The 14,886-nt window shown below is 36.5% G+C and overlaps 1 protein-coding gene across 1 annotated transcript; it reads right to left on the bottom strand.

Moving 5' to 3' along the window:
- Positions 1 to 21: 21 nt before the first annotated feature.
- On the bottom strand, positions 22 to 1,549 carry LOC122070810. The gene is made up of 2 exons (XM_042635036.1): positions 496 to 1,549; positions 22 to 407 (listed from the first exon to the last, which is right to left on the bottom strand). Exons 1-2 carry the CDS (start codon positions 1,127 to 1,129, stop codon positions 22 to 24), a joined length of 1,020 nt encoding a protein of 339 aa, XP_042490970.1. The 5' UTR covers positions 1,130 to 1,549.
- Positions 1,550 to 14,886: the final 13,337 nt, after the last annotated feature.

The following is a 14,886-nucleotide window of genomic DNA, read 5'->3' as shown; positions in this document are numbered from 1 at the left end:
GATAAAAAAAAAAAAAAAAGATCAATGAGGAGACATTAAACTACATGAAGTAGATCCTCCATCAGCTCCAGTGTCAGATGGTTCAGGTTCCTCATACGTCTGCTCAAGCCTCTCCATTTCAAGCTCAAAGTCTACTATAGGTAATTCACCAAGATTATCTAAATCAATAGGCCTTGAATCTTTATGTAGTTGGCTTTCATAGTTCTCCCTCATCATAGAGTTCATCCTGATGTACACCAAATCCTCTAGCATCTCTGGGGCTAATCTATTTCTTTTCTTTGTTTGTGCTGCATCCCAAGCACTCCAATTATGCTCACAAGGAGAGGAACTACAAGGCTGACTCAAGATTCTACAAGCAATATTTTGAAGCATAGGAAATGCACTACCAACAAATTGCCACCAAATCCCTACAAATCAACATAAGTAAACAAATATAAGAATGCTATATTTAATTAAAAAAAATACAATAATAAACTAATTAACTAAGTCACTTACTTGGATGGTTAGTTTTCATCATTGTCTGCCCTGTCATATTGAACAACAATGGACTTTTCATGCGATAATCAATGACTTCTTGCATGAATTGCTCACGATCTTCTAAAGGAACCATGATGTCCATAATAAATTCTTGTGCATTCATAAATTTAGTTCCATCAATATCAAGTCGACCACCAAACATAATAGAAGGATTCAAAAGTGCACCAAAGAGATGAACGTGATGAATAATGTTCTTCTCTAACCTAAATTGAAACAAATCCATTATGGCTAAATACTTCCCTCCATCATTCTCCACAAATTTTCTCAATGTTTCTTTTGCCCTTTCTGTTGCTTCATATAAATAACCTGCAGTAGAACCATCTGAATCAACAAGGCGAAGAATACGAATAAGTGGCTCCATGAAAGCAACAACTTCCTTTGCCCCCTCCCAAAATGTATTTGATTGAATTATTCCAACAGTTCTCACTGCCATTTCAGCTCTATTGAATTGAAAGGCTCTCCACTCAGATGATGCAACAAAAAGCCTCAACTCATTCTCAACAACAATAAGAGACTGCAGCATAAAAAAATAAGTACCAAACCTTGTCTTGCAACGCTGCTTGATATCTCTATTGTTGGTGAATTTTCTCATCAATGCTACAATACCTGTGTGCCTGTGAATATAATCCACTACAAGTTTTCCATCTTCTATAACTTCCCTCACCCATTTAACTTTTTGTGAATATCTTTCAAAAGCAGATTAATCCCATGAGCAGCACAATTTGTTCTATATATATGACGCCATTTTCCAGACAACATATCACCACAAGAACAAAAGTTAGAACCATTATCTGAAATAAATTGCACAACATTCTTTGGTCCAACTTTTTCAATGACATCAGAAATTTCATTGAAAAGAAATGTTGAAGTTAATCTATTTATACCGCACTCAATACATTTCAAAAACACAGCACCCCCAGGAGAGTAAGCAATCACATTAACCCATGACCTCTTCTTTATGTCAGTCCAAGAATCAGACATAATTGTGCAACCTGTGATATCCCATGTCGCCTTTATACTACTAACATATTGCATGATTTCCGCTTTTTTTCCAGGAATCAAACTGGTCCGAAGATTGCTATAACTAGGTACAACATAACTTGTACCATAAGCACATGCACCCCTTAGCATCTCAATAAAAGAATTTGTCAGAATAACATTGAAGGAAATGTTATTATTGACAAAAAAATCAGTTACCAACATGTCCAATGATTTCTTGTCTTGCTTAGCAGCCATCTCTAACATTGTGGGTTGATGTGCAACCCTAACATGAGGCATAGACGGTGTGCTACTTGTGGAACCCATTCCACTTTCAAGAGAATCACTCCTTCTTTTCTTTGCAGATCTACTCAAATTAAATTCTGCCAGGGCATCAGCTTGAATGTGCTCAGGAACTTGGGTGCAAATTTGAACATCATGTCCAGGTTGACAAGCTAAATGAGCCTTCACTCGTGAAACACTCCCGGAATAATTAAGTCCACAATAGTTACATGTGAAACGGCCCAAACCACGTTGCTCTACATGTTCCCAAAATTTATCCTTAGGTCTCACCATTTTGCTTAAGCTCAGGTAGCTCAACTTTGAAATACCTACATAATATAATAAAACATCCTTTCCAATCTCAACAAATAGAATAATTAACGTATAACGAATGAACGATGAGTAAATTCCTTTCAAAAAAATTTAATCATAGATTAGTAAATGAAAAAAAAAAAGGGATGTAAAATGCCAAATCGGATTAGTAATCAGAAAAACAGAATTATAATACCCAATCAATCAGAAAACAGAATTATATCTTACTCACTGCAACAGTCGATCATGAGGTGTTTCAGAGAGGACAATTGCCCTAGATAAGGCAAGACCATGCAATTATGACAATGACTGAGTATAACAGCCTAATGGATTAATATACATTGTTCCTCGGGTTACCATTTGCTTTACTTTGTATTGTCTAATGGATTACTACACCTTGATGGGATTCGAAAGTAGATATTGGCTGGGTAAGAAGTAAAAACCAGCCTTTCAAATACAATGAATTCTATTCCAAGAACCGTAGAGTCAGCTGGTGCTGGTCTCGGATCTTGTAATTCATCGATTCTAGGCTTCCTTGGCATGAATCGGCTGTATTGGATCTGATTCCTGTTTGAAACCATGGTAAGAACCAATACAATAGTAGCTCTGGTCCCTGGCTAATCTATCTTTGCTTTCGTAATCACTCCAGCACAACTGAACCAATACAATAGTAGCCCTGGTCCCTGGTCCCTGGCGCCCAGACCCTTTCGATGCTATATTACAGAACAAGAGGAATAAGAAGAGTAGAGACAAAGAGAAAGGCTCACAAGTCACAACAAGGGCTCGAAGAGCGTACCTCAACAGCAACCCTCTCAAACCACGGCTCCTGAGGACGGCAACTCGTCTCAGGCTCTCAGCAGCTGTTGCTCACTGGTTTTGATGCCGCTTCTAACGACGGCCAAAACCTTCACGCCGACTGTGGAGTGTAGAACTGTGGATCCGCTGAACGATGGATCCACTTCCGACTGACGGCCAAAATCTTCACGCCGATCTCAGCAGCTGTTGCTCACTCGTTTTGATGCCGCTCTGAAGTCTGAACTCTGAACCATCGTCAATCTGTTGCGGCCAACATTCGTGAATCGTGAGCCGCGGCAGCCGCCTTCAGGTAATGGCTCTGTTAGCTCGGTTTTCCCTAGGTTGGAAAATCGACTCACGAAAGAAGGGAGAGATGGAGCCACGGACTCACCGGGAGAGATGGAGTCACGGAGACACGGACTCACCGGAGCACCGGACTACGGCTACGATTCACGGATTCACCGGAGCACAATTTCAGAACTCCCGGTGAAGCGATCCTAGAGAAGGTTCAGGATTCACGGATTCACCGGACACGATTCACGGATTCACGGATTCACCGGACATGCTCTCTCGTTTGCCGAAGAAAGTAATCAAAGGATCCTTCAAAAGCTCCGTGAGAAAGAAGCAGAGATGGAAGTATGGAACTTGGAAGGGATTTGGGGAAGAAAACGAAGGGAAGGGATTTGGGGAAGAAAACAAAGGGAAGGGATTTGGGGAAGAAAACGAAGGGAAGAGATTTGGGGATTTGGTTCAGGATTCACGGATTCTTCGGTGTTTTTTTTTTTTTTAATAGTATGATAAAATTCCCAGTTTGCCCTTATAAAACGTATACGCGTTTTAAACGTGCGTTTAAAACGTGTTTAAAACGGCTTAGACAGCCGTACCCGTTTTTTCCCGCATTGTAGGGAAGCATACGGCAATACGCGTTTTAAATGTCAAAAAAACGCGAACGCGTTTTAAACGCGTTTAAAACGCGTATTAACTAACAGTGGGCCTGACTAGTCTTGTGGACTTATATTGACCCCACAATGGCATGGATTGGGTCATATTGTGGTTGAATGAGAATTATTTAAATTTCGCTGAAAGTAATGAAGAGCACTAAATGTCCGTGTGAGTGGCTCCAAGAGGCGAAGGTCTCTAGCCAACTCAACTATATTTTATGACTAGCTTTTAATCCACAAGTTAATACCAATTACTTTTACCCAAAAAAAAAAAAGAAGAAAAAGTTAATACCAATCAATTCACATAGTTGAATTCTTTTCCTCAATCTTCTAATATACCATGAATATGTTTTCTTGTCATGTACAATTAAAAGGGAACAAAATGACAGAACTATAACGTAAGTTTTATCAATTAAAAGAGTTGATTCTGCTGGAAATAATATTCTTTTGAAACATATAATGGTGGGAGTTATCTAAAAATACATGACATCTTAGCATACATTTATAAATAGTAGTGGTACACTTCCATAATGGGACAACCCTGAGTCCTCATTATGGTTTTTTAATGGGTTTTACCATCTAAGTGAGACAATACATAGGTTACAAAAATATGCAATAAATACAAAAATCTGATCGAAATGGATCCCTTCTTTGAAATTATCCACCCTATTTGGTTCAAGAAAACTACAAAGTTCATATCCTTGATTCTTGAACAGCAAAGTTGAGAGAACTCATCTGTCTTCAGGAAAGTTTGCCCGCCAAAAATTTAGGAGGAACTCAATGAAGATGAAACAAAGGGTGAGGTGTACCAATGAACACTTTCCTTAAGACTATAGATGCCTCTTATTGTTGTAATCGGGTTAATGCAAATTGGCTTCTAAGATACAACAATTTTGTGACTTCTGATAGTAGTGTTACATTACCTTATTGTAAACCCCTTTGAGTTTTGAAAGGTAGTGCCCAAACTCACAAAGAAAACAAAGAGAACAACATATAAAACAGAAAAACTATACTCAAGGTTGTATGATGAGAGAACTCAAACCATATACAGAGTTTTTATGAGAAAATATCACTTGAAAAAAGCCCTTTCCCCATTTTTAACTATAAAGGTAAGCTAGTTGGGCTGTACCTTCCTCAGTCTTAGGAAAGCGGGCTCATCAAATAAAAGGTTTCAGAATTCATAACCTTTTTTTTTGTTGGGGCCTTCCTCGTAACTTTTTTTTCCCCCTCTTTTCTGTTTCCACGGCCTACACAATGGAAGGGACACCACTCAGGGCCACCAGGAGCTTGGACAAAGAATTCACTTAACAACTAGCTGACTTTGGCGGACAGCCTCAAGAGGTCCATCCTGCTTCCCAAAGTCCTAATCATGATAAAAGGAGGGTCGAGATAACCCAAGAGGCTGTTTAGGAAGACTTACTTCAAAAAAAAACAAGAAAACAATATTTGAATGGCCAAGGACGATTTCTATTTATAAAGGTGAAAACCCCCTTTGACGCACCCATTTCAAAGGAGGTACCTTCTGAGAAATATCCATTTAACTAGGACCAAATGGACTTTGGCCGGCACGCGTCGAAGCGTAATGGACATTGGCGGGAAGTCGTTTGAGGTTCTAACGAACCCCGACACCCATCATATTCTGTCCGACGTTCAATGGCCTGACATACTCGGGTAAAACCCAAATGACATCACAGAGAGAGAGAGAGAGAGAGAGAGAGAGAGAGAGAGAGAGTGCCGCCGCCGTTGGGAAAAGTACATCAAATGTTAGTCAAAATTAAACCTGAAAATTTATCTAGTACGGAGCAAAATAATATATATATATATATATAATTTTTTTTTTTTACTCTTAGCAACCCATTGTTACATATTAACTGAGGCTATGTTTGGTAGCCAAGAGAAGAAAAGAAAAGAAAAGAAAGAAAAAAAGAATCTAGAAAAGAAAAGAAAAGAGAAGAGAAGAAAATAAATGAAATGATAAGAAAATAAAAAGATTATGTATGTTTGGCTACCAAGAGAAGAAAAGAAAAGAAAAGAAAAGAAAAAAATTCAAAAAATTTTGAATTTTAAGAGAGAGATAGACACATAGGAAATCATTGTGTAATCATTATTTTTTGTCTTATTATTTTTTCATATTTTCTCGTGTTTTCTTGTGTTTTTGGCAAGAAAATTTTTAGGGGAGTAAAAGAAAACTTCACAATTCCCAAGAGGAATTTTGAATTTGAAAAGAAGAATCTTCTCTTGGGTGAAGACATACCAAGTGCAAAGAAAAATTCTTCACCCAAAGAAAAAAGTACAAAATTTGTACTTTTTTCTTTTCTTTTCTTTTCTTTTCTTTTCTTTTCTTGGCTACCAAACACAGCCTTAGGGATGCAATAGAGTTGGGTTGGGCGGGCTTTTTAAAACTCTAGTCGAACTTTGAATTCCATTAGTTATGCACAAGCTCACCTTGAACTAGGGGTGTCAATTCGTGATCCGACCCAATTAAATTGATTGGGATTGATCGTTCATAGACCAGCCCGGCCTGGACTGTTTATTAAACGTGTCGGATTTGAGTTTGACCCGTTTATAAATGATCGATCTTGGTTTTGCTACTTGGACCGTCGGGCGCCCGACCCAGACCGACCAAATAACGCCCGACCGAGACCAGCCTATTGTGCACCGACTTGGCCCGAACCTTTAATGATTGTAGAATACCTATTTTACCCCCCAAATTAAAGAATAAAAACTAAAATGTAAAGACATGTTCACATTTTAAATAATGGTTATATTTGATATCATTTACTGATTTATTGTCATTTTTTTGGGCTTGCATGAGTGGGCCGGAATATAAGAGCATATTTTAAAGAAGGTCCGTTTAAAAATCGGTTAAAGCCCGTTTAACATTAAACATGTCCGTAGCCCGGTTAAGGCCCGACTAAAGCCTGATTAAGATAGCCCGATTATAGCCCGAGACCGACCGACCGAATATAAAGTGTACCATGCCCTTAATAACTAAGCCCGATTAGTTAAATGGGCGGACACGGTATAGCCTTTGAAAGTCTTCAAGCCCGATTAAGCCCGACTGAAATCGGACCGGCCCGACCGGTTGACACCCCTACCTTGAACCCTAACTCAGGGCTTAAAAACTTCAATACAAGCTGGTCCTGATTGGACAGGCTCTTGCTGAAATGTCCATGATTGTCATAACGATGTGAATTTGAAACTGAAACTGAAACTATTTATTGAAATCAAACCAAACCGTTTATACCGAAATTGTGAAACCATTGATTAAATGGTTCGATTTTGGTTTTAAAATTGAAACTATAATTCGATTTTGATTTTAAAGTTTAAACCGTTAGTAAATCATTTAAATAAATCGTTAAACCGATTAACATATACATAGTAAATTTAAGTCATTCAATCTTAATTTTACATATGTTTCAATAAAAAAAATTTAAATTTACATTAAGCAACTATCAAAATAATATATATAACAATAAATAATTTAATTCAATGTTATAGTTTACATCCATTTCACTAAAATTTTTAAAGGTAAAGAAGATGTTTGGATAAAAAATTAGAAAACATAAGAAAACTGTTTAAACTAAAACCGTTTATAAATGGCTTCGGTTTTAATATAGGAAACCATTTATTAAATGGCTCCGTTTGGTTTTATCTAAAAATTTTTGCATCAAACCAAATCGAACTGTCTATACTGGAACCAAACCGATTAACACCCTTTAGATTGGCATTAACCCTGGTTTGCCATCTTGGGCCGGTTATTTGTTGGCACTGACCTTACAAAATATAAGATAACTAAAAATTCATTTGACTTTACATCGAAATCCCTTGGAATTGAAAAGTAAAATAAAAATTAAATCTAAAAAACATTATAAGAAATTTAAGTAGTTTATACAACCATGGTGGATAAAGATTACCAATTGACCATTGAACACATAATAAATCAGGGTAAAAAATTAGGGTTGGGCTCAAGGCAGGCCACAGATATCAATCCCTAGCTGCCCTGTCTCTAACTTAGGGCCAAAAATTTTTATGGCCGAACCAGCCCTTGGGGCCAAACTTACACCCCCTAATTAACCTTTTGTCATTTTCATTCACTTCCAATGTAGAACTAAAGTTCTCATAATACAATGCTTTTGTCAAAAAAAATTCTAAAAAAATTCAAATCTTGTGGGTCGGTAAATGTTTAAAAGCAAAATTTTTAAAACCAAAGAAAAATAAAGGAAGGTATTTTGAAACTTTATTTGTCACACATTTTCAACACTTGTCACTTTCCCTGGGAGACCAAATATACTAAACCAATAAATTTAGGGTAATTTACAATGCCACCCCCTGAAGAATACCAATATTAGAGGGACACTCCCTCTCTTTCACCAAATTGGACTCGGACCCCTTGCCGTCACTCATCGTTACAAAATATATAAAAAATGCTGACATCAGCAATTCAAATTTTTCTTAAATACCATTTTTCCCTTAAAAATAGGAAAATACCAAAATTGCCCTTAATGGTTGTATTCCCAAAATCGATGGAACAATGAAACTCACAACTCAATCCGGTCACGTGAGTCGGAGTAGAAGATCCCTTATACCTGATCGATCGGCGGCTGCAACCCCTTCCGGTGAAGGCGCCAAACCTTCTCCCTCATGTCCTCCTTCTCCACTGCCGCCGCCGCCTCTGCTCCATATCCGCCACCGACAGATCTGGCCTCATCGATCCAAATACCGGCGATGGAGATCCGGCCACAACTACTGGCCGCCATGACCAAAGCCATCGCCGAGGTCACCCAGATTCGATCGTAGGGATAGTCGGCCTTGAGGTTCAGAGAGAGAGAGAGAGAGAGAGAGAGAGCTTAGACTCTTTAATGTAGTTGTTTTTGTTTATGTCGTAATTGTAATTTTTCATTCTGCAGAACCGAGAATCAAGGTACTCCCCAGCACAAAATGCTCTTCTTCGTGTTTTCACTAGGTTAGTAGAAGCTGGCATGGAAAAGGGGTTAGAATCAGAAGATTCTGTTGCAGCCCGTCTTCTAGTACCATCAAACCAAGCTGGTTGTTTGCTGGGTAAAGGAGGTAAAATAATTTCAGAAATGAGGAAAGTAACCGGTGTTGGAATACGGATAATTGGAGGAGATTAGGTTCCCAAGTGTGCTTCAGAAAATGATGAAGTAGTACAGGTTTGACAGTGTCTTTGGAGAGAGAGAGAGAGAGAGAGAGAGAGAGATTCCACCGGAGAAGAAGTTGAAACCGCCGATGGTAGTTGTTGTTGCGGACGCTGGTGGTAACTGCTGTTGCAGACACTCAGTGAGAAATAACAGGTAAAATATGATTTATTATTTGTTTTCATTAAAAGGGTAAAAATGACCTTTCAAATCTTTACTTAACGGAGACTGACGGTAAGAGGTCCGAATCCAATTTGGTGAAAGAGAAGGGGTGTCCCTCTAATATTGGCATTCTTCAGGGGGTGACGCTGTAAATTACCCATAAATTTATTAACCTTGGAAGACAGGGTTGATGAGCTACAGCCTTGTAACAATGAACAAAAATCTAGATTTTCAACCTGCCAAACTTTTCAATCTTCCAACCTTTGACAAACCAACTCAAAGACTTCAATTTCCCCAACAATAAGGACACCTCTAGATATTTGATAGATGTTTCACCTCGATAATTAAGTCAAGAAAATAATTTATTTTCTACAAATGTGAGAGACTCCACATAATGGAGGAATTGACATTGTTGAACTAAAGCTAGATAAGTCAAAGAAATTCTCTAGAGTGTCTATGACAAATGGCACATAGAAACTATCAGCTTTCACAAACACCACCAGATCCTCTGCAAAGATGAGGTGGGATAGGAGCAATGGTTTACACCAAGGCAAAACCATGATGGAAATTATATCATGATACACTGTGACATATGTGTTAATTGAGCACATTTATTAACTAATTAAAAATACTAAATGAATGGAAAGATTGGTTTAATAGGATGGACCAGGGTACCTAACTGGTGTGCTACATGACTTAAACCTAATCTTATGGTTAGATCGGTTCGATTAAAGTCAATCTTTATTTGTGGGTCCTAATTTAACTCCTAATATAGGCAGCGAACCCCTATTCGTTCTCTCTCAAGAGAAGGATATTCCCTCAAGTATGAAAAAAATAATTATATTCACACATATTGTAAATATTTTTTGTGATATATTGTGAAATATTAAAAAAAAAAAAAAAAAAAAAAAAAAAAAAAAAAAAAAAAAAGATACAACTATTGGTTGTTGGGAATATGCCCACATTCTTATTGTTGGTAAGTTAGTTTTAATGATTACAAACAATGAAGGCATTCAACAATGTTCTTTCAACTATTTGTTTTACAGAGACTTCAAGTTAATGAGCTAAATTGGTAAATGAAATAAATATCAAAATCATCAAGTGACGAAAAATGAAATCTTTCTTTTTTTTTTTTTTGCTAAAGGTTAACTTTATTAAAAATCAACAAAAGGGAAAAGCAACACAAACAAAAACACAGAATCCCTAGGACTAACTTGCACTCTCCACCTTTGGCATGGCCATTGGCATAGAGCACAAGAAAAACCTAGCAAAATCTAAATCTCGGCTTATCCAACACTTCTTTCACCAACTCTTCTAATATGTGACTTGGGAAATTCACCATCACACATGATTCTCCTGACTTTGTTGCTTTCTTTGCAAGGTAGTCCGCAATAGGATTTGCTTCCCTAAAATAATGAGAGATTTTTCATGGAATGGACTCAAGAAATGACGTAACAAAAAACCATTTTTGAAGAAGAAACCAAGGAATTTAATTCTTCTGAATTGATGAAACCACCATAGCAGAAGAATGAAGAAGATATGAAAAATAGAAGAGATGAAGTATAAGATTGAAGATCAAGAAAAGAGCGGGAGTATGAAGCCACCAAATCTTGAGAAGGTACTTCAAGATATCTAGATCGCAGGGGTGCCAGGACCCAAAGAATGAAGACTTCAATAATTGAACTTGAAGTTATTCCAAACATCAAGTGTGCAAGGTGACATGAAGATGCTAAAGTCTTTCTACAAGATGTCTAAATGAAGACCTATAGTGTCGAGTCATTTGTAATAGTACACACACTATACCCAAAGCACTTCACTGTATGTATCTACATAAGCGCATCATCATTAACCTAGAATGACCCTATGTGATGCCCATTGACTATGTATTTAGACCCAAAGGGTGTTGGCTATGCTAAGGCACACCCATTGCTGAGTTAACAAGGTCCACACTTAAGGGTATTTAAGTCATTTGCAATTATTGAAACATAAGACACTTTTTTCTGAAAAAATTTAGAGCATCGAGTTGTGAAGACGACAAAACTTAATTCTGGTCAATCTAAGCCGAACGAGGAAGTTATGACTGTATTCGAAAAGACTTATTAGGCCGAAATCCAGAGGCCTAACTACCGGTAGGACCCAGTAACTACCGAATAAGTTTTGTTTCCATAGAACTTGTCAGACTTTGGCTAACATAAGCCAACCAATAACCACCGGACTCTGCAGGTAAGCTATCAGATACCTTTCGTAATATTTTCGATTAATTGGATGTGTTGTGGATACTTTCCAACGGCTAGTTTTTTAATTATAACAACTATTCCTCCAATAAATACATGATCCAGTAACTACCAGATCCTATCAGTAGTTACCAGTATAGGTAAAAATGTCCATTAGACATAAATTTTGACTCCTCTCTTAACCCACTCACTCTATAAATATTCCACATTTATATACAACATAACAACACTCAATAATACTCATCTAAAAATACTTATTGGGGATGTTAGAGTCAAGATATTCAAGCATTCTCTTGAGTTCAAGTTCTACAATATATACACTCTTGTCAAAACGAACTCATGTTTCTCTATAATTCTTCTTCACTACTTTGGCATTCTATTGCAAGCTTAGAGAAGACTATAAGGTCTATACATTGTATATTTTACATATCATACACACACTATACAAGGTAACATCTTACCATCTTATTTTCATTGTAAGATTGTTTAGCCCAAGAGTTGGTTTTAACTCTAGGAGAGGGTTTGTTATTTACATAAGTGATAGACTACATTTAGGCTCGTGTAGTACCCTCTCATCCTTAAGAGATTCAATACGACTCTTTCATCCTGTAAAGAGATTGTAAGGACTCTCTCATCCTTGAAAGAGATCGTATAGGTCACTCTTTACCTGTAAAGGAGAATTTGTACGGATCCTCTTATTCTTAAAAGAGTTTGTAAATGTGATTCCTCCCCACCTACTATACTGAGAGGGAAGAACAAGTGGATATCTCTCAAGGTGATCTTGTTAGGAATAGACTAGACTCAGCTTGAGTTGAACTACTGTAAATCTGCATCTCTTGTGATTGTGTTTAACTTTTATATTCTGCATTTATTTTACAATCACAAATTTGAAGTTTAAAAAGGTAAAAAAGTTTAAATCCACTAGTGATAGCCTATCACCCCTCTAGGTTTCTAACATTGGTTTATTTTTAACTCCATATAACTTTTCACAGATCCCAATTAACTAAGTTTATATTTTGTGTTTCCTAACCTTAGAAACTAAGGACCACATGCCACCCCTAAATAATAAAAAAAGAACCATTGGATGTGGGAACTGAAAGACATACAATAGTAACTGTAAATGTAAGCATGTGAGAGCATAGACTACTGCTCTTTCATCCAAATACAAAGGAAGGCCTAGGCTTTAAACATAGGGTTTGACGAAAAAACAATTCATTCAAAGATGTATTAACGAATAAAGATATATACACAATGCAATATATCTTAATATTTTTAGTGTCCATAATGTCCATAATCCATAGTTTTTCTGGAGTGTAACTTTGCAAAACAAATGTGGTCTTACTTTCTAGGATGCTTGGGGTTTGGTGGTAATCTCTGGTTTCCTTTATGGCTCTCAGCTGTAGGTGGAAAACTAAGAGCGACGCCATCTCTCTGAGGCATCGCCTGCAGGGTTAATTCTTATCCCTTATTTTATCTGGTTTGAGAGGAATATTAGACAATTTGAAGAAAGGTTGTGAAGATATGACCTCATAGGAAGGTTGTGAAGGTATGACCTCAGGCGAAATTTGGTGCTAAGGAAAATCAAATCCTTTTCCCAAAATTCCAAAGGTAGGATTTCTTCTATAGTGGATCTTTTATTTGCTCGTTGATTGGGGATCTCTATAGCTCCCAACTGCTCAAAGATGATTAAGGATGTTTTGTGGTGCTGCCTAGAAAGAGGATATGTAACAATTAACTGCGAGGGTGCTCTTTACATAATCCGGGCTAGTTAGGGGTTGGTCGTGTCTTTAGAGACAATCAAGTAGAAGGTATTTTCTTAGGAAAATTTTTATAATCTTTGGACCAAATGCGATTCAATAGGGGTTTCAATGCTGGTCTGTAAGGGGGTGATTCCTTAGTATGTTTATCAAAGGTGGTTCACCCTCCAACTATATCTCCTATTAGTCAATTGGAAGATAAACCATTGATATAGAGAAGTGTATCCTATCACAGACTTTTTAACGAAAGCAATAGTAAAGTTATAAATTTCGTCTTCTATGATTGAACTCAGAGGTTCTATTGCTGATGAGATTATAGCTGATGCTCAAGCCTGTGCTAGATTTCATTTTTGTTAGTTGATTATTTTTCGCTGCTTTCTAGTCCCTTCTGCTGATGGCAATGCCGAAGGTGGGGGAGGGTATCATAGATTTTTTTTTTTTTTTTTTGAATGTCTGATTTTGTCAAATCGATGTTTGTACTCTATTTTTCCTTTTTTCTTCTTTCCTAGTCTAAAATCCTAATATTTTTATTTTTATTTTTTTAAAATCCCAGTGTTTTTTTGTTTGTTCGAAAATCTCACTAATTTGGTTCTTATATCTAAGATTTGATTTATAGACCTCTTTTTGCAACAAGTTCTCCTTTAGTGCATTTTTCATGCCAGATAAAGAGAGTAATTGTAGAAATGGTGTTGTGTCTTTGCACACACTCGTGTCTTTGTATTTAAAGAGTAAATTACACTGTTGTACAATATATTTTGAAGAGATAATACATGAAAAATATTTGGTCAGTGAGCTCATCTTTTGCAAGAGTTGGCAGTCAAGCCACTGATTTGCTTAGAGGGCATGAGTTGTGTTATTGTGTTCGATGAGATCATCATGTGCATCATGTGTGTTATTATGTGCAAATATGGCATGGGCTGTATCACAATGTATATCATATGCATTATCACCATACCATTGAACATGCTATAATGGTTGATATATTTTCATACATGTGAAAATTATATTATAACTTAAGGAATATTGGGTGTTTCTAGAAAAAAAATTGAATATTCTTAGAAGAAAAATGATAAGATGGAATTTCTTTATGTAAAAAAAACATGTGCCACACAAATTATTTAGATTTTATTGTAACTAATAAGTATTATTAGGTGTTTATAAAAAAATATTGGATGTTTTTAGAATGAAGGTGACAAGATGGGTATGTCTTTATGAAGATAAATCATATCTTGTGCCAACTTAAAAATTTTGGTTCTATATAGTTAATGTTTCTCTAATTTGTTAATTTTTTTCTTTAAATATTTGATTATTTCCCTCAAGAATTTCTTATGGAAAATTTCTCCATCCATTGTGATTTTTCTTGTTAGGTCATTATAAAAATTGTAATAGTTGATTTTATGCTATACATGAGAAAATTTTGTGCCATGAATGGGAAGGATCCTGACACTCAATATAAAGAGGTATCCTTCTTAAACTAGAGTCGGAAAGAAAATTTAATATTCTTCATTTTTATATTATTAGTTTTTTCATTGAGGAAAGGGAATAGAGAAAGATACATTATCAATTTTAAGTACAAGAACTATATCAATTTTCACGTTACATGCACTGAAGAAGATCTATGAGAAGTAATAATCCTTATCAAGGTGAATTCACATATGCCATCACCTACCCTAAAAGCACAAAAGATTATATTTTTTTGGGGCCAAAGGCAAGAGATGAGATTCATCGC

This window comes from Macadamia integrifolia, unplaced genomic scaffold (genome assembly GCF_013358625.1).
Source record: "Macadamia integrifolia cultivar HAES 741 unplaced genomic scaffold, SCU_Mint_v3 scaffold_113A, whole genome shotgun sequence".
Classification (NCBI taxonomy): Eukaryota; Viridiplantae; Streptophyta; class Magnoliopsida; order Proteales; family Proteaceae; genus Macadamia; species Macadamia integrifolia.
Note: the sequence above shows the minus strand (reverse complement) of the source record. Positions and strands in the feature narration are given on the sequence as shown.

What these genes read in the sequence shown, in the direction of transcription:
- LOC122070810 (XM_042635036.1), bottom strand. Translation starts at nt 1,129, where the DNA reads ATGAGAAAATTCACCAACAATAGAGATATCAAGCAGCGTTGCAAGACA. An exon ending in GATGAAAACTAACCATCCAA is followed by an intron (nt 408 to 495) that starts GTAAGTGACTTA and finishes GTTGATTTGTAG; the next exon opens with GGATTTGGTGGCAATTTGTT.